Source organism: Agelaius tricolor, unplaced genomic scaffold (genome assembly GCF_023055355.1).
Source record: "Agelaius tricolor isolate 1412-34295 unplaced genomic scaffold, bAgeTri1.0.p SCAF_26, whole genome shotgun sequence".
In the NCBI taxonomy this organism is placed as follows: domain Eukaryota; kingdom Metazoa; phylum Chordata; class Aves; order Passeriformes; family Icteridae; genus Agelaius; species Agelaius tricolor.
Genome location: NW_027269286.1, coordinates 3,192,814 through 3,213,105, shown reverse-complemented (window position 1 = coordinate 3,213,105; position 20,292 = coordinate 3,192,814). Strand labels below are relative to the sequence as shown.

The window sequence follows — 20,292 nt, the reverse complement described above, 5'->3', positions numbered from 1 at the left end:
GATGTGAGCCTTAATGTCTCTCTGGGCACAGAGGAGCCCAGAGCTGTGCACGGCACTCCACATGTGGTGGCCTCAGCAGTCCTGAGCAGAGCAGAATCACTTCCCCCGGCCTGCTGGCAGTGCTGCCCTACGACCCAGCCTCCCGGCGCCGAGGGCCAGGCCGTGAGGGAGCGTGCGGCCGGGCCGGGCCGGGCCGGCTGTGCCGGGAGCGGGGCGGGGCGGGGCGGGGCGGGCCGGAACGCTGCTGCGCGGAACGCCCGTGCGCGGCGGCTGTTGCCGGCCGGCCGGCGGGCGGGGAGCGCGGGCCGCAGGCGGCGGTGGCGGTGCGGGATGTGGGGCTGTGTGCGGGCCGGCGGCGGCGGCGGCCTGGCGGCAAGGCTGCTCGGCACGGCCCACGGCAGGGCCCGCAGGTACCGGCCTCCCCTGCACCTTCACCTGGCGGACGGGGCCGGCGCCGGCCGGGCATTGCCGTGAGGCCGGGCCGTGCCTCGGGGCGCGGCCTTCGGAGGGACGGGGCTCACCTGTCCTGCCGGGGCTGGGTGGCCGTGACACCGGTGGGCAGAAGGCAGCGGGGAGTGGAGGCGGGTGGAGGGGAGTGGCGTGGGCCGTGTTTGTCGTGGTGCTGTCCTTGCCGTCCTTCCCATCTTGGAACGGTGTGAATGATCCGCATGTGTGCCCTGACTGTAGCTTTGCGCCCGGTATCAGCAGAGTGGCGCTGCCTGCTGGGTGGTGTTGTTTCTGCACAAAGTACGGGCTAAGAGCTGTGTTTAGGAGTTCTTCGTTTTTACTAAAATATTTTAAGCTGCTTTTAATGACAGCTCAGTTGTGCATTCATTTATTTTTTTTAATTTCAAAACTCCTCCATATTTTTGAACAAGCACCGGTGCTGTGATGACCTCGTGTACAAAGCAGCTCGGGTTCTTTGGTAGCTGTGTTTGCTTTCCGAGGCCAAGCTCCCCAGCAGAAGGGAAACTGGATGGTAGGTGAATAACAGGGATGCGAACTGCAGTGTGCTGCTGGCTTTGAGTTCCTGAGGCTTTCAGCCTTGCTGTGCTTTGCTGCTGCTGTAGGCTAAGGTAAGGCTGAGAAGGTTGGAGCTGTTCAGCCTGGAGGAGAGAAGGTTGCATGGAGACCTCATAGCAACCTTCCGGTGTCTGAAGGAGGCCTACAGGGAAGCTGGAGAAAGACTTTTCTTCAGGAATATGAGTACAAATTACATCAGAAGTAAAGGGTACAAATGGAAAGAGGGGAAATTTAGGTTTGGTATTACAAAGAAATGCTTGTGCTTGAGGGTTGTGAGATGCTGGAACAGGTTGCCCAGGGAGGTTGTGGATGCCCCAGCCCTGGCAGTGTTCAAGGCCTTGAGTGACCCAGTCTAGTGGGAGGTGACCTTGCCTATGGCAAGGAATGTTAGGCCTAGGGGATCTTTAAGGTGCCTTCCAACCCTTTAACATTCTATGATTTCTGAATGGTTACATAGTTTTAAGGAGCATGCAGCCTGAATTAACAAAAAAGGAGTTTGTCAAGGACCTGTGGGGAACAGTGCAGTGTAAAACAGCAGGGCTCCTACCATCTTCTCAGTAATAAGGTTCTGGAGCTTTCCTTAAATTTTCCTGTTGCTTCTCAGCATTGAAATTTAGGTTTTAATGCTGACAATTTATGAAGTGCAGAATGACCTAAGTGTCATGCAGTGCCTGCTGAAACTGGCAGATTTTCCTTTTTTAGCCAGAGAGAGATGTGTGTGAGGAGAGGTATGCCACAATTCTTTCAGATTTGTGGAGGTGTTTTAAGATATATTGAAGTTTTTTATTTTGAATCAGAATAAATATTATTTTTTTCATTTCTGTAACTTGAGGGTGATTTTTTAAACAAAGTTAGTAGGTGTGAATGTAAAGGTTTAAGCACTGCACTTTAGAATGTTATAGAGAACAGCTCTTGAATTTTATGATAGTTTTTCTAGAGAATGCAGCTGTGTCTGTATTGCAGAATCTCCTGAGCAGCTCCTTGCTGTCCCTGGCTTCACATCCTCAGCTGCACTGTGTCAGTTTCAGCTTCTTTGCAGTGATGTGCTAAACTAAGCAGAGGAGCTATAACCCAAATAACTTTCCTGTTTGTTTCTGGGTTAACTTGCAGCAGAATCCATGTTGCAGAGTAGGAGAATATGATCTGTAGTAGTGCCACAAGTGTGAATATATGTGAAGTTTGTGAAACGTGTGTGTGTACAGTCTTTTTTTCAGGGAGTGATTTCTTTATTGACCCATATTAAGAATTTTGGTGAGTTTTCTATAGTACTAATGAATTTAAGTATCAGGTACCAGTAAATTCAAACTCTGTATTATTTCCTCCACAAATAAATGGTGTGTAAAGTTGTTTACTTTGTGTTTGTGATGAGGAAATCAGAAGTAATCAAGAGTTTGAAATGGTGTCTCAGCCCTTCTCGAAAGTCAAAAGGTACATGTTTGACATGTACTGAACGTACTCAGGTTACATTCAGCTGGGCCTAGACAGTTGTAACTGTTGTTTTGGGGTTTTTGGTAAGTTTACAAAATTCAGCCTTGGACCCTATTTTTAACTTCTGCTTCCTAACTTTGTGTATCATCTAGCAAACAGGAACTCTTCAGCACAAGCAGCGTGCTTTCTAAAGACAAAGATAAATCTGCTGCTTCCAAAGACAGCACACCTGAAGGGGCAGCAAAGAGGCAGGAGGATGGAGCAGAAACACCAAAGCAGCAGCTGTTAGACATTATTGGTAATATGAAGGTGGAGGTGAGCTACAGGAAGAAACTCCAACAATTAAAAGCCAGTGAGAGCAAGAAGCAAGCCGTGAACAAGCTGGAAGGCCCGGACAGTGAAGGTTCTGTGCCTCAGGGAATTACAGAAGATACCCAATGGTAAAGTATAAGAAACTTCTCTTAGCCTGTTTTATCCTTATTTCAACTTTCTTTTTTTTGTTATTTAGGACAAATAAACCATTTCCAACAGTAGAAAAGAATCTTGTAATGGAGTGTGGTGCAGAGATGTAGACTGGAGTAAATCACAGGGGAGAATCTGAGCAAAAGGTGCTGTATGCTGTCAACCTTATGCTGCCTTTTTCTACAGTGAGATTGTGGAAAGGTAGCACTAGCACCTGCCTGTGGAAAGTTATTTTAATGGGAGAAGGGAAATACTGTTCAGATAAAATACAGCAAAAATGAGGAAAAAGAAAAAAAATTAAGAATGGCATAATGATTGTTGAGTCTTTGGAGCTGCTCCTGTCCACAGTGTGTTACATCATATTTATCATCCCACAGGTCTGTGCTGCCAGTGGTCTCCAGGCTGTGCAGTGGCACAGGGCTGCCATTTCACCAGGCTGGGGAGCAGGAGCTTGTCAGAGTCCTTCAGCATTTGATAATTAGGGCAATATAGGGCAAACCTGCCTGTCCCACTGGCCACTCCCATTTGGGAAAATACCTGACGAGCTTCTGAGTTATTAAGATATAAAATGGCAGCACAGAAATGACAATTTAAATATATTAAAGGCTTTTGTTTTGTTTTGTTTCTGTATCTGTTGTGTCTCTGTTTACAGTTTAAATCCAGAACTGGTGAAGGCTGCTTCTGCAGTTGCATCTTCCCTTCCACGCAACAAGAAACAGACAGAATCAGAGCTCCTTGCACAGCTAAGAAGACATGAAGAAACCACAGATAAACAGAAGAAGGGGGGAACTATTAACATACGGTCTGTGTATTGATTGTTTTTCTCAATTATGTCAGAAATTCCTATTTTGCAATGTCATCCTGAAGGTGACTGCCTTCTCTGTTGGGAAGGTGCCCCTGAAAGATACCTTTGGACAGTATATCCTTAGGATTAATGAATATTGGTAACATTATTGATCTGGTTATACCAAACTCCCTAAATTTTGCCATCGTCCTTCTAAAGCGGTTTTGCAGAAACAGAATTGTTTTCATGCCCAGGATCATTGCTTTCTTGGACAGGCTAGCAAAATAACAGCTCTTTTTGTGAGTTTGGTGTGTTTTTTTTTGCCACAAGCTTCCAGAATTCTCTCACAATGGATGGATTTGTAGATGTTTCAGACGTTCTGTCTGGACTGGTGAATTTTCATGACAGCTCTGCAGAACTGAACTAGAGCAGCTCTGTTTATAGCCCCACCCTTCCTTTCAAAACTTTCCAGTCAACGCATGAAACTCATCTCTTGGCTTAACTCTGTTTCCAGTGTGGCTTTCAAACAGATGAGAAACATTTGTTTGGAAACTCAAACACTTGTGCATACAGCTCTTTTGGATGATGGTTAAAGGCAATTTTTTTTTCTTTTTTTTTTTTTCAGCTAGTATTCAAATACCTGCTCAGAAAATAAGGCATTAAATCCAGGTGAAATGCTGAACAACAGAAAATTGGATCTTTACCAAAATATGAACGTGAAACCTTTCTTTATGTCTGTTTGCAGTGCAGACTGCAAGCTGCTTATCTTAGTTTTATTCCATGAAAATGAATTTGCTCCAACCGAGTGTCTAAGCTTGACCCATCTATTATCATCTGTAGGTTACATGTATTTCTACTTGTAGGTATCAGTAAAGGATCTGCTGGAATGATTGTCAATGTTCTGCAAAAAGAGCTAATGGTGTCTGTGGCTGATGTCTGCCTGAGTGGAAATTAAGGAAGAGAGAGATAGATGCTTGCAAACAGGTTGAGTTAGGTGATTGCACAGACTGGGGTGTACAATGCTCAGTGAATGACTTCATTAAGCAAAATATCTGTTCTTCAGATATAAGGACTGTTTATATAGAGGATATGTTCATTAAACTGTTAATTACCAGGGAGTTTGTTCACTCTCTATCACTGAGTTCTTTAGAAGGGCAGAGTACACAAATGTCTTTAACAGTGCCATGGGCTGTGGGTGGCCAACTTAAATCTAATTCAAACCTTCTTGAGTACCCAGGATGCTGGAGGAGCACAGAAATACGGGGTGAGCTAACACATGCAGTGCCCAGCCTGGAATGTGCCGGTCTCCCTTCCCTAGGGTGCACATGCTCTTGTCTAGGTGTGGTTTCTCTGCCTGCTGGCACCACAGGCTCTCTTTCTCTCCTCACCTACAGCACTTTTCCTGAAGCACTGACCCAGCTCTGGCTGCAGTGGAAGAAAGACAGTGACTAAGGAAGTCGTTGTCAAAGCAAAAATGTTTTTTTCTCTTGAAAGAGAGTTTAAATTCTTCAGAAATTTAAAAGCTGCAGCTATATAGTGCCTCTATATTTTTGATCGGTGGGTTAAGATGTGGTATTACAGTGTTTTATGACATGCTTGTGGATGAAGCAGTATCATTAGAAAAATGCATTTTCCTCAGCCAGAACCAGCCTTTTTGGAATGTCATGGCTGGCTTGCTGTTCTCTGAGTTGGCAAGTTCTATTCCCTGAGGCAGCTTTGTGACCTAGCTTGTTTCTCCCAGCAAATACACTCCTCCTGCTGCCGCCATTTGCTGAAAAGTTTTAGTTTTCTTATTCAAGAGTTAGGTAGCAGAAACTCTTTATCAGTGGGTGAGTTTTCAAGAAAGACCAGCAATTTGTGCTGATTTTCATGACAAAAATCTTGCTTATAACTTTTAGAATTACTATGGACCTCATAGTTCTATGAGATAAATACAGTACTCTCGGGTTTCTGACTAGTGTTTAAAAATGTTGATTTGACAAAGCCCAGCAGCCTCAGACCCGATTTGGTGTGATTTATGCTCCATGCTACTTCAACCCACTCAATGTGTGAAGATGTTTTTAATATATTAGAAAGCATTCACTTTTGTTCATGCATGATTATTTTGTGTTGAGTTTTATTTGACAGTAAGAGAATACATGCAATTTAACCTCCTCTTTTTTCTGTAAAGGTTTTGCATTCAATATACTTACATATTTTAAAAGTCAATATATATTTCTCAGTTATTTACAATATTTAAAAGCAAATACTTTCACAAGCAGTAGAGCTACATAGTGCTGAGCTGCAAAAAACTGAATACTGCTATTGTGATTTATTATATGAAATTTGTTGAATGTTGTCCAGATCAGATCTTTTGTACAAATATTTTTTTACCAGGATTGTGGCAAGACCGCCAGAGGTCACTGTTGTATGCAGTCATAGCCTTGTAGAAAGCACAGGGACAGGGCATTCACTAGGAGGGGAAAATATTAACGATAGAGGAATTTATTTTCCTCAGTGTGGGCTGAAGTTTCACTAAATGGAAATCACAACAGCACTGCACCAAAATAAAATCTGCAGCTCTACGATTTCAGCTCCTGTTTTGGATGAGCAAGAGTAGTAATTCAGAGCTTTGGCTAGAATATATCCAAAGCTCCTCGGATCTCTGTTTTAAGTATTATAATTATTGGCTGATAATGAGGAAAGAGAGAGATTCTGTGGTTGTTACAAAAGTCCTACCACTTCCCATTTCTGGAAGGCAGGTGTATGTAGGAACTTCAGTTTTTAATGTGTTGGAATGAGGGAATACATAATATCTAACCACTATCAGTACACTGGGGTTGGAGTGTGACTTTTTAAACCAATATTTTTTGTTTCAAAAGGCATTAAAAAAATCTTTGTAGTTCTACTTTTGTTAGTACAGTGCACTTTTCATGATGGATCGATGAACGTTGCTGCCAGAAATGTTCATATGCCAATGGTGGGGTGACATTAGGATTTCCTAGCATGGAACATGATACCACTGACTGTGTCTTCTGATAGCTCAATAGTGTAGTCTTTCCACATCTACAGGGCAAAACTGCAAGTAATTCAGGAAAGAGAGCAGCTCTGAGCAATCCTGACTTCCCTGAAGCACGGGAAAACACCAGTCTTTTAGGTCACAGCTGAGTCAAGCTGTTGGGCTGGGCTGTGTGTGGCTGACCTTAGGAATTATGTCCCTTTGACCCTTGTAAGTGTGTCAAGCCTCTGGCCCAACACCAGCTCACTAATGCCAGTAGCCACTTCACAGAGTAATTTCTAATGTGAGATATGCAACTAATCTGAAATTGCTTTTTATTTAAAATGAAAATGAAATTATTTCAAACTTGTTTTTAGATGCCTTTATTTCAGAGTAGGTACTGGAAGAGCTATGCTTTTTCTGCCATTTGAAACCACATCTAAGACTGAAGAGAAATCATGCTGTGTTTCTGTGGCAATTAGCTTTTACAATTTTCCAGAAGTATTTCTTTCTTGTCAGTAAAATCTCTTTTGACTTAAGCTGCCAAGAGCATAGTTTGAATTTCATTTGGATTTTCATAAAATGGATAATGCAGTATTTTTGCCTTGGCCTATTTTTATTTTTTGAGCCCATATTTATGTCTTGAAACTTAAGTGCTGCAATTTGGGATGACTGTGTATGACTGGAAGTGGTTGGGTGGAGAGGAGGCTGTGAGGAAGAGTTACGAGCACGGCCTTTCCCAGCCACTGGAGTTGCCTATGAAGGGAGCTCATGGGCAGGGGCAGAAGAGGCTGTGATTTGCCCTTTGTGATCAGAACGAGCTGTGTATGCTGCTGGAGGAGATCAGAGCATTTGCTCTTCACGTATGATTTTCACTCCAGAATGACGAAGGAAGATGTGGTCTGTTAATGCTGTAATATGATTATGCAATGCAACAGATTGCAGTGGATCAGGAAAGGTGACCTACTTATTAGGGTGGCATGATTGGCCCATGTCAGCTGATGTGTGAAGGCAAGCTTCCTTTTGGTCTGCAGCAGCACAGCTCTGTCCCTGGGCAGTATTGGTTCCTGTCCAAAAAAATGGTGATTTTTATCTGCCTATTTAAACCTATTTTTTGTATCCCCATTTGCTTAAACAAAATATGCCTAGTACACTCTGTGAATATTATTATACAGATACATGATTTTTTTAGTTGAAAACGAAATAATTTAAAGTGTTCACTGTAGATTTAATAGGCTAAAGTAGCACTTTTATACATAAATGTAACAAATGGTTTAAAACAACAGCCTTGAATGTTTGATGGATAAAAGATGGGTGTCTTTTGTGAGGAACGTAAAATTCTGTCTCATAGAAACTTATGAAACCAATTGAGAATATTGAGAATAGAGTTTCTAGTTAACACATATGACAAACTTCCTTACTTTGTCGATCTGTTGAGTTTTTACATTTAATGTTTTTCATTTCAGCAACGTTATTTCAGAAATGACAGTTAAAAGGCAGTCCCCAGAGCAGTGGGGTGCAAGGATAACCGGTCGCATTTCCTTGCAGTTGGAGGAGGATGGTCAAAGAACAAGGCCTGAAAGGTCATCAGCTCAGATGGACTCCAGAAGGTACTTTTGTGCTGTTCACCTCCAATAGAAGGAGCATGCAGTTACTAATGGATAATACTTCAAATTTCCTTGTACATATTAGTGTTACAATACTTCAGAGCTTAAAGAAATTACTTAAATATTTTTCAAGATAAGTACTGTTAACATTGAAATAAATTGTGAGAACAAGATAGTTAATGGCAACCAGCTAATCAAATAATGTGCATTTTCTTAATATTACATTTTATAATTAAACATACTTGGTGCTGAAATGTAATTGTTCTTGTTTTAACTAGTTTAAATTATTTTCACCTATGCATAATACAATATTTTGTCATTTTCTTAACTTCTTGGTAAATGGAGGTTTTGAAAGCTTGCTTTCCTCGTCTACAAAACTTGACCATGTTCTGTGTTTAGAGAAATTTCATCCACTCTGTTGGGATTTTAAAGACATATTAAAGTTGGTCTATTTATTTATTTATTTACCACTTCATTCTCTAATTGATTTCTTTGTTATCTGTGATAATTGTTTATGAAATTAACTTTATAATTTACATGTGATTTCAGGGTACTCCTTAACTTTATTTTGCTACTGTATTATGTGGCCACTCTGGTGAATTAAGGAGTGCTCTCATATTTTTGGTTTACTCCTGTAAGCTGGGCTTTTTTTGCCTGTAATCTTTGGATTTTCCCATGGCAACTCATCATTGCATTCCTTCTCCATGTATTCTTTCCATAGCAGTTTTTTAGTAAGATTAACTTCTCTTGTATCTAATTTACTTTGTAAATTAATCTCTGCTTTTGGGGGTTAGGGCCTGAAAATGGAGGGAATAATTTGTTTTTAGGTAGATCATGTTGATGACAGAATTTGGGTAACAAAGGAAAAGAAAAGCGTGAGTTCATGGGTGAGTAGATGTACAGTATTCTCTGTGTGGTGGAACTGTGCTTGGTATATAACTTCAGAAACAGCACCTTAAAATAATTTTTTAAATCCCTGTAGTGAGTAAACTGTCTCCAGTTTCAGGCCAGAGTTCCCTCCTGCATACCTGAATATCTCATGTATTTGCTTATCAACTGATAGTAGGAAAATAATGGGTTAGGAAGAATACCTAAATTTAAGTCAAGTTAGTACATTGCAATGAAACGAGTGATGTTGCTTTATAGTAATTTAAACTTGTAATTTAAAAAAAAACTTTCTTCCAACACATGCAATGTATCTTTGGCCAATGTCATTGGGAGTTACACACAGATTGGAAAATATAATCCTGAATCAACATTCTTTCAAGGCTCTGTAACTAGATTGTTGTGTGCTGAAATAGCTCCAGGGTAGTTTCATCACTAAAAAGTAATATGACAAGAGCAGGTTTGCAGAAGTAGTTGAGGCCATTAGAAATCTCCAGTAAATCCAGAAGGGTAGAATTTTAAGGTCAGAAAGGATAAATCTTGCCAGGGTAACAGTGGATATGTAATAACAAAATGAAAGAACTGTTAGAATTTCAGTGGAAACCTGGAAGATAATATGATTAAAAACATAGTTGATACTAAAGACATTGGGGTTTTTTTGTTTTCATCTATAAGAATTTGACTACATGTTGAACTCTTGTAATTTTTTTTTTTTTATATAAGCTCATGGTAAGGATAAATGTGATTGAAAATAGATGGTCAGAGTGAAATATTTGTATATTCAGAAGAGTGAGCACCAGGGTGTTTCTATTGAAAACATATCATATGGTTATACTCTGACTGTTTGCCCTGTGGCAGAGAAGGTGGCTGTGTGATCTTCCAAAAGGGCTATTTATGTCATAAAGCAGGAATTATTTGATTTAGCTGTTGCCTTTTCTGTTCCTGAATTGTGCAATATTTTTTTTACAGGGAAAAAACCCAAGTCTTCAGATAGTCGCAACTTTGTAAAATCACTTAAGTACTGTGGTTTGATGCTGTTTACCTTTTTTCAGATTCCTAAATATTCCAGTTAAAATTGACTGCAAATATAGTGCTTGATTTATGCTCCTTCTTTCACATGGAAATGTTTTGAGAAGCTCTGTTTAATAGTAAAGAGAATGTTTTGAGAAGCTCTGTTACAAATAGTAAAGCCATAAACACTGTCTGATTAAAAGCCTGAAGATTTAGTGAGAATCACTATCTTTTTTTTTTGTCTCCAGAGATCTGTTAGTTCATGAAAATATTTTGTGCTTTTTAATTTGTTATCTGGCAATGTTGTAAGGTGTTGTGAAATACTAAATATCGGTTTTCTTTTTTTGTTTATAGAAGTCTCAAAGCAGGAAAGAGGCTTAATATATTCACTAAGGCTTCTACAGAACCAGAGCATGCACTGAAAACAGGTTAGTGGAAATTCAGTAATGAAATATGCAGTGAGGCTAAATTCTGCATTTTTAAAATATCAAGAGATTTGTTTTTATGAGGAGACATGACCTGCTCGCTTTCTGCTTTCAGCCTGATGAAAAGAAATGACTACTTTGATGTAGCTCAGATTTTTACCAAGTGAAACTTCCATGCAGTGTAATGAAATGTTTTCTGTGCTGATCAGGGCACTGTGTTAGTGAACGTGAAGGGTATAACTGGCTTTTTGTCACAAAGGTCAGTCTTAATTCTGTGAGTGTAAAGCCAGCCTGGAGGATGGGTATGTTGGCTCCAGCTTATTTGGTCAAGTTGCAAGGAAACGTGAGGCTGTGATCCCAAGGAAACAAGCATGCCCTGCAGGTGACTAAGTATAAGCAGAGTAGTAGCAACCCAAGATTACACACTGGATTGCTGTGTGGCCTTCTTTTGTTTAGTGTTCCAGATGGAGCTGGAAAGATCCCATTTGGCAGCTGACAAATTACACCTCGCTTCACCTATTGTAAAGTGCTTCATATCTGTTTAGAATCATAGAAAGTTTGGGTTGGAAGGGATCTTTAGAGGTTATCTGGTTCCAACCCCCCTGCAATGAGCAGGTACTTCTTCCACTAGATCAGGTTGCTCAGAGCCCCACCCAACCTGACCTTGAATGTTTCCAGAATGGGGCATCTACCACCCTTCTGGACAGCCTGTTTCACCACCCTCATTGGAAACAATTTATTCCTTTTGTCTAGTCTGAATCTCCCTCTTCTGGTTTAAAGCCACTACTCCTTGTCCTGTTGCAATGGGCCCTACAAAAAATTTTGTCTTCATCTTTCTTTCAAGCTCCCCTTAAGTATTGAAAAGATTGAATAAAGTCAGCCCAGAGCCTTCTGTTCTCCATGAGGAACAACCTCAGCTCTCTCAGCCTTTCCTCTTAGGAGCGATGTTCCATCCCTCTAATCATCTTCATGGCCTTCCTGTGGACCTGCTCCAAGAGGTCCACGTCCCTCTTGCGATGAGGACCCCGGAGCTGGTTGCAGCTTTCTAGTTCCTAGCTTTCTGTCTCAGGAGAGCAGAGGGGAAGAATCTCTTCTCTCAACCTGTTGGGCATGCTTTGTTTTATGATTCTAGTTGGCTTTCTGGGCTGTGAATGCACATTGCTGGCTCATGTCCAGTTTTTTATCCACCAGTATCCTTAAATTTTTCTTGGCGGGACTGCTCTCTGTCCATTCATGAGCCTGTGTAGATGCTGGAGGTTGCCTCAAGCCAGGTGCAGCACCTTGCACTTGGCCTTGTTGAACCTCATGAGGTTTCCATGAAGTCACTTCCTTGAATTTGCCCTCTGGATGGCATCCTGTCCTTCACGTGTGTCAGCTGCACCACTCAGCTTGGCGTCACCTGCAAATAGGCTGAGGGTGCACTCAACCCCACTGTGTGTGGTGTTGATGAAGACACTGAACAACACTGGTCTCAGTGTGGACTCCTGAGCAACACCACTTGATCACTGATCTCCATCCAGGCGTTGAGCTTTTGACCATTGAATGCATGGCCTGGATTGACCCCATGAGCCCTGGACCATCTGGATGTGACCACCCAACCAGTTCCTTATCCACTATACATGCAAAAACTCATGTGAGATAAAAGATACCAAAACTAAATTCAAAACAGGTGTGACACACCTTCATATTCACTGCATGACACAGATGTGCAGGAACAGTCTTAACAGGGATAGCTTCCACTCATAAGGACTTGGCTTTAGTACAGGCTGGGTTTGGCCAAGAGTGTGTGAATATGGGCAAGTCACGTAAAGAACTTTGTCCCTCGCTTTTCTTTGTGAACGGTGAGACTGCATTGTTAGTATTGATCTTTAAAATGCTGGTTTTCCTCAGCTATTCTGAGGCCCTTTTAAAAAACAGACTTTATTCCATTGTAGTGACTTAGACCTTTATGTAAAGTTAGTAGCCGCAGAAGAAATAGTACTCCTGTCTAAAATCTTACAAAATGATGAGTATTTGTTTCTGTTTCAAGAGTAGAACTGTAAGTTTTTTGCCAGACTCTAGCTGAGTAGTTTTTAATCTTTTTTTTACACTTGAAACTACAGGGAGATATTAATTTGATTACTTAATTTTTTTAGTAAAATGTCAAATAGTGCCATTTGCATATTTTCAAGCAGCTGTGAACTTTCTGAATACAGCCACCTCTATGAAAGCTGTTTATTAGAATGGGTTTCAGTTTGCTGTGTTTCGAGACTGCCAATATGATTAAAATCGGTCCATTTTACATGTAAAAGCCACAATGAATGATGTAGTGTTTGTTTTTAGTGTCTTAACAAAAGTGGTGTTGAAAAAAATGGATTTTGAGTTGAATCAAATTTGCTCAGGTAAAAGAGTGAGAATATGAGATTTCTTTTTCTCATGAGCAGAATGCAGACACAGTGGCTCATCATAGTCACCCCAGGTAAAAGCTGAGATGCACTTTTTTTTGTTGAGCATAAAATTGGAATGTGTACAAATTGTTTCAGGGAGCAAGTGGACTTTATTGTATTTGTAATTAGAAGTTAGTAAGCTTCTTTCAGCTTTTTGTTTGGTGTTTCCTGTTTGATTCCAGGTAGCCTTGAGGAACTCTACAGTATATTCTAGACCAGGAAGCTGATTACTTGGCTTACTGACTAAGCCTGATGACAAACATCTTTTTGGGCATTAACCTCGGGAAATACCAGTGTGATACTTGATACCTTGATTCATTTGTTTTCACTGTCTTGGTTCATATTTCAGGAGATAATGGGTTAAATTTTTTTTATATATAACAGAAAAGCAAGTTTTGTTTTAAGTATTGAATATTGACTTTGAAAACTTGAATGTTAACTGGAAATTGTCATCCTGAAAATACTCTTCATAACTGTTAATGTAAAATGCCAGTATTATTTTCTGCTTCGTGAGGTGAAATGATAATCTTTATCACCTCTACTGCAAGCTTGAAAAATGAGGTATTGCTTTCCTCTGTTAGAGGATTTATTAGTTTCTTTATGATGTGGACAACAATTTCATTCTGGTATGGTTTCTCATGTTGTCTTGTAGCTGTATTTTATTCCTGTCTCCTGCCCTCAAATCAAAGTACTCAGCCTGGTAATATAGTTCTGGAAATTTCCCTCTTAAGGAATAATTTGAATAATTATATTCTGATTTAACACAAAAAAACCTCTGAAAACACTTTTTTGTATGTAAAAATACTGTTTGCCCTTTGATTGTGTTTTCTCTTAAAGGAGGGGGGGATTTTTTTTTAAGTTCAGTTGATTTGTAAGCCACTGAGCCGAAGATGAAATTATATCTTGGCCTCAAGTACTTAGACTCAGAAGTAGTAAAATAATAGGTTATTGGCTATAATCCACTCCAAGTGGACTGTAATGCTCGAATTCGCATGAAGATCTGTGTTCCAAGGATCTTAGGATGAATTGATAACAGAGGGAGGCAGGAAAACAAAGGGGAATGCAGCTTAGGCCAGCTCACTCGACAGCAGCCCAGGGCACTCCCAGAGGTCCCTCCCTGTCCTGCGGTAACAGCTTGTTCCCTTCAGTTCAGCGAAGCGGTTCAGTCTGGGCTCGTGACCAGCTCTCCTGGGTGGAGGGACAGGAACTCCTTATGGAGAGTAACTGCTGCAATATGAGTGCACTTGGATTTAAAAAAAAAAAAAAAAAAGGCATCAGAAAAGATATATCCCTAAAGGAACTGTTTAGCTTTGTGAAAAGAATAAGAAATCCTGGTTTCTCAGCTTGAGAAACAAAAACTGGCACACTTAGGAGCATTGGGGAAGGAATTGCTATCCCTTGTAGATTTGAGTTGTTTCCCTAAAGGAGAATGTAGTTGTGAAGAACCTGAAAACTCCTGTAGAAGTAAGGGTTCTTTAGCACAGCGCACCAGTCAAGTTCAGAATTTGCTGTGTCCACATTTTTTGAAAGACAAAACTAAAGAATGATTGTGGAAAAATTAAATTATTGCTCATGTGAAAGACAAAAAAATAAATATTCCCCTAGGTGTTCAGAATAGATTTTCATCAGAAATTTGAGAACTTAATGAACTTTCATGTCAACAGAGAATTCTCATTTGAGAAAGGCGATGCTGGTATCTAAGGTAGAAAAATTTGCATGGCTGAAGTTATTAGTCTCTGTAAAGATTGATGTTAAAGGACGTTGTCTTAGCTAGTGAAAAGTCTTTGGTTGCTTACAGATCTTAACAAAATTTATTTTTTAGTATCTTCACCAACAATTTGGGATCTGGAGTTTGCAAAGGAGGTTGCAGCAGTAACTGCACAGCCTCCCCGAAATGGTTTTGAGGAGATGATCCAGTGGACAAAAGAAGGAATACTGTGGGAGTTCCCAATTGACAATGAAGTTGGTATGTGCACCATGAGCTTTTATTATTTGTCTCAGTTTATCTTTTCTGAAATTTAGAGCATGTTTGACCTTTGACTATTTTAACATAATGTTTCAGCTGTGAGTCATGCTTTTGATAGTAAACAAACATAACTCCCTGACTGTCCCAGATCAAAGATGCTTCAGATGAACTCATTCTGGCACTCTTCAGGTGAAGTCTCGCAGGTGGTTTGGCTGATCTGAGGAGTCTTGCAGGTGGTTTGGCTGATCTGAGGACTGGCTGCTGCCAAAAGGGGACGACTCCTTCCCTCCCCCCCTCCTCCCCCCCTGATGTGTTTAACACCAAAAGGCTGTTCAAGTCTCTTACATAATACCTTTTACTCTGCATCTTCTCTAAATTAAGCTCCTAGCAGAACTTGGGGAATCTTAAAACTGCTGTGTGTGTTTTATAATGCTGATTGTGTTCTTTGGTGTGGCTCTTGGACCAAGTGTCTCACCAGATCCCAACCAGCTATCTGCCAGTTCTGTATCTGGGCAGGCCGAGTGTTAAACAGTTGTTTGCTCCCTTTGTTCTGTCTGTTTCATAAGAATAAACAGTCACAATATTCACTCACTCTGGGCATCTATGTTAATTAGGCATCTTTGTGCACAGTATTTTCTTTTATTACCATAAAAAAAGAGAAAGCTCCGTGTGAAGTTATGCCAGCAGAGAGAGTGAATGTTAAGGAAGTGAAGAACAACTACACAAAGTGTGCAGTATAGGAAAGGGGACCTCATAACTTCAGGGAGAGCTTGGCTGTGGGTTTTGGGGTTTTTTTAAAGACTTTAAAGACATCAAACAAAACTGCTTTGTAATGATTCAGTCACTGAGAGCAAAACAGGTTAGTATCTGAAGCTGGGAGTCTTTGAAAATCTGTCCTATACTGAGTTGCAAATTGAATAATGTGCTTCATTGTTTCTTAATGTTTATTCTCATCCTATTTGGCAGTTTCTTCACAGAATTTAATCACTGCTCCCAGGATTGATCTGTTCTATCATGTAGAATTCCAAGTATACTCTAGTCATGTTTTTGCAAGCTTAAAACCACTGTGGCCAATGGTTTTTGTGTTGTTGTAATGTGGCTGGAACCCTGCTGTCTGGGGCCCTCAGCTGACAGTGTGTCTTTGGCAGGCCGTGGTTTCCCTGTGGCAGCCGTGCCGCTGGAACCGCGCTGTCTGGGATGGGGTGGCCAGCGGACAAAGAGTCTTTACATATAGTTAAAACAAGAATCTTGATTGATTTGTCCACAAAGACTAGTCATGTGGAAAATTCCAGTGGAGCCTTCCAAAACCTGTCACCTCTCAGGCTGAAATACCAAGTCAGTAAGATCCGTCCTATCAGACTGCCAGCCACAGGCTGTTAACCACCTCAGGTGTGTCAAAGCACAGTTAAAAGCTCGAGAACCTTGCTCTGAGTGTATCAACATGCTGTAATTTCATTTTCTCTGCAAAAGAAAGATGCTCCTTTCTGCTGTTAATTTTGCAGTTTTGTTACAGCCATTTCCCTCAATAGGAGGAGATTTCTTCAGCTTGTTCTATGTCCAGAAATGTGTGATTATTCTTCTATGCCAAAAACATGTGGTTTTAAAAATATAAGTGCAATTAAATTTTCTGTTGAGGAAGCACGTATACTCAACTTTCAGCATTATGAAATCTTTTAAGGTTTTAAACCAAATACAAAAAAGAAAGACAACCTCTTATGACTCTTTTCCTTGGCTCCAGAGCATCTCTGGTGTTCTCATTAGAGTGCTTCACCTGGGCACTGTACTGTGCTGTGTGGCACCAGGGCGAGGTCATGGTTTTTTAAATGATTTTTATCTGAACATCTGGAGATGTGGCTGGACATACTGGCTTGCTACAGTGGCCAGCAGCAGTCTTCCCCCCACACCTTACTGCCCTGTGTTTGCTTTTACCTGCGTGCCCTTGCCCTTGTCCAATGCAGTTGAAGTCACTGTTAGGCAGAAAATTGCCTTTTTTTTCCCTCTCCATCTCTCCATCCTCTGATTAATTTTTACCAGTTTAGCAAACCATTAGTATAGCTTGCGTAACATTGTTCTCACCAGTCCTTCTTTCTGCTTTTCTCTCCTGCTTTTAAGTAGCTTTAATGCTGCTCCATGATTGCCATGGCAAAAAGTTGGGAAAGACAATTATTTGTGCCTCATTTATTATTTCTGTGCATTTATACCATAATGACTCTAAAAGCTGGAAAGGACAGAGCAGATTATAGGTGAGAATTTGCCTTAGCACCTCGTTATGAGGAGCAAATGCTTTTGGTGGGCCAGAAATTGTTACTGCACAAGTGATAGGAAGGTCTCAGAAAATTAATTCCTCAGTTGCCTCTGCTGGCTTCTGCAGGCAAAAGTTCACCAAGTCCTGTTCTGGTTGCTGGTTAGCTGAGCTGCTGTTCCCAACAGAGAAATGTTGGATCATCTTGCCAAGGGAGTTGGCAGAGTTACACAACCATTGCATCGGGGTTTCTTTACTATCTCTGTTCTAGGGACCTTCTAAAGAGCATGATTGGTGTCATTCTAAAAATCCTAAAAGGATGGAATACTTTTTGTTGAGAGGGACCTTTAAAATCATTTAGTCCAAACCCTTTGCCATGGACAGGGACATTTTTTCACTATACCTGAATACTCAGTCATCTTTATAGCATGTCAGTAATGCTCGCTATAAGGGATGGACATCTGTGTCTCGATTGACATCTTTAAGACAAGGTTGGTCATGTCTTGGAAGGATTAGTGTTTTAGCTAGAGGAATTCCCCAGACTTTCTGCTTTGTAGCATGTAGGGGGTTGGAAATAGGAGATTGAGAGTAGGTGTCTTGTTTTGATGTTGAAAAAGAAAATTCTCTAATTTAGACTTCTGCCATGTATATTGTTTCAAATTATGTTTCTGAGGTCAATGCAAGAGAGGCTGAGGGACAAGCTGGCAGCAGGAGTCAGGGCTTGCTAGGGGTGAGGGAAGTCATTATCTCATCTAATCTGTTCCCACCAGAGGCTTCAGCCTCTGATGCTTTAGACAGTTGTGGTCTCCTTTTCTGTGATGCACACTTGACTTTTTTGAGGACTGAAATACGTGGTCTAACTGAAATATTTGGACTTAACACTTCATCCACAAACTGTGTACAGTCTTTGAAAAGCAGGAAAGCAGAATACATAATGTAATATTTACTTATGACCTGCATTTTTGTGAGATTCTAAATTAATTTGGGTTAAAGATGAAAATTAGTGAAATTATTTATTAGACAAAATCTTTCCTGATACCCTGTATCTATCCCCAGAAGAGCATTCAGAAGGTCAAATTTTACTGTCAGCATTATTCAGATTCTTTAAGTAGTGATTTTGTTTGGTTTAGTTATCTTAGATTTTTGAGACCAGTGAAAGTAAAGAAGTCTGGAAAGGTTGTTTGTTTGAAAAAGCAACCAGTAGCATCTAGGTACAGTAAGATTCTACCTCCCCTTGGTGGGGGAAAGCCAGCATGGGTGGGTAGTGGAAGGATCATCACTGCTTCTGTGTGTGGACATACTTTTCCAACCACAGCAGAAATACACCTTCTGAAACTGACATTACCTGGTTTTTGTTATTTTAACTTGCAATGTAAAGGAACAAGGAGAGAGCTTCTGAAGATGGAAACGTGTTTTTTTTTTTTTCCCACGGAGAAAAATGTGGTGTGCAACTGTGGTATTGATACACTCACAAATTTCTAGGAAAAATAACAGGTAGTTCTCAACTCCTTCAGCTATTGCAATACCTTAAGTTTAAAGCAGGAAAAAAGAAATGCAAGTGACTTTTTAGTGACTTCTCCATCTCAGGGATATACATAATTTCTTCTGAAACTGTAGAAGCTCCACCAAAGAAGGAAGCCTAGAACTTACGTGGCTTAATTACCTCAATTTTAATACCCCTGATTTAATTTTATCAAATAATTTTGAAAAACATGTACACCTTGCTCATGTGTGTGGTATAAGCTTCTCATTTTTGTCATCTTGAAGTAGTGCAATATTTTTCTCTAATAACAGATTTTTATTTAAGGGTGCAAGCCAATTGGTATCAAATAAAAGTTTTCATGTATATCTAACTGAAGAAAAATCTTTCATTACAAATCCCAGATTGCCTTTTGGTTTTTTGCCCCTTAAAATTAGGAACAGCAAAAGCAGCCTTTTTTCTATATGTAGGAATTTGTGTTCTGAGTCTCTACCATCATAGCATGAACAACAGCAAAAAAATCCACAGGATGAAGAACAAATGTTTGCCCTATCTCCAGTAATCCCTTGTACTGTGTCCTGTGGAGGCTTTTGAGTGTATCATCTTTGGTGATGGCTATGACTTAAAAGCAGCTGGTGAGATACACAACACTTTTGCATCATCATGCACTCACATATTCAGAAAATGTCAGAAAACAAATTTCTGTGCCCATTTGATAGCAATAGGATGTTAAAAGCATGGCTTACAAGGACATGTGTTTGTTAGCTGTTCATTAGATACTTTATGAGGTTTGCCTTATTTGTTCAAGACTAGTTTGTATTCTTTAATCCTCCGCAGAATTTTAAGCAATCAGTGTTCTCTTTAAAAATTTATGAAGAAAGTGCCTGCAATCTAAAAGGTGGTACCAATGATGAATCAAAATTTTCAAGTATTGAACAAACCGGATTTTAGCAAGAAGATTGATTTATGGTTATAATTATTCCTCCTACTTCCACCCCAGCATCAGGCTTTCATCAAGAATTCAAGCCAGAAATTTGATTTAAATATTACATATTCTTAGAAATGTGAGCAGAACCATTAATTTTACTAATTTAAGATTATTTTCAAACTATATTATTTTTACTTTGTTAAACTTGCTATTATATTATGGTAACAAGTTTGTCTTTCTTGCTTTGTCTTTCTGTTAGGGATGGAGGATGATGCTGAATTTCATGAACATATCTTTCTGGACAAACACCTCGAAGGCTTTCCCAAGGAAGGACCTATCCGCCACTTCATGGAACTAGTCATCTGTGGGCTTTCAAAAAACCCATACCTCAGTGTTAAGCAGAAGGTTGAACATATTGAGTGGTTTCAGAAGTATTTTGAGGAAAAGAAGGAACTTCTTCAAGAGATTTGAGATTTGGGAAAGTGGTTACCCTTGAAATGAAGAATCGTTATATGTCAGTGCATAGTGATCATGTGGCCTGAAAGTTGTATTCTAAACAATAAACTCAAAGGTCGTCTTTTGTTACATGTGTGTCCGTGTGTGTGTGTCCGTGGATACTTCTGGCAGCAAAAGAAGGAGCTGAAAAGT

General features: G+C 40.3%; 1 protein-coding gene across 1 annotated transcript; it reads left to right on the top strand.

The window, feature by feature from the left end:
- The first annotated feature begins 2 nt into the window (after positions 1–2).
- On the top strand, positions 3–20,229 carry MRPS31 (mitochondrial ribosomal protein S31). The gene is made up of 7 exons (XM_071448528.1): positions 3–410; positions 2,604–2,891; positions 3,566–3,715; positions 8,141–8,284; positions 10,532–10,605; positions 14,851–14,994; positions 19,904–20,229. Exons 1-7 carry the CDS (start codon positions 331–333, stop codon positions 20,113–20,115), a joined length of 1,092 nt encoding a protein of 363 aa, XP_071304629.1. The 5' UTR covers positions 3–330; the 3' UTR covers positions 20,116–20,229.
- Positions 20,230–20,292: the final 63 nt, after the last annotated feature.

Coding starts and splice junctions, on each gene's coding strand:
- MRPS31 (XM_071448528.1), top strand. CDS start 331: ATGTGGGGCTGTGTGCGGGCCGGCGGCGGCGGCGGCCTGGCGGCAAGG. Junction 411..2,603: donor GCCCACGGCAGGGCCCGCAG/GTACCGGCCTCC, acceptor TGTATCATCTAG/CAAACAGGAACTCTTCAGCA. Junction 3,716..8,140: donor GGGGGAACTATTAACATACG/GTCTGTGTATTG, acceptor TTTTCATTTCAG/CAACGTTATTTCAGAAATGA.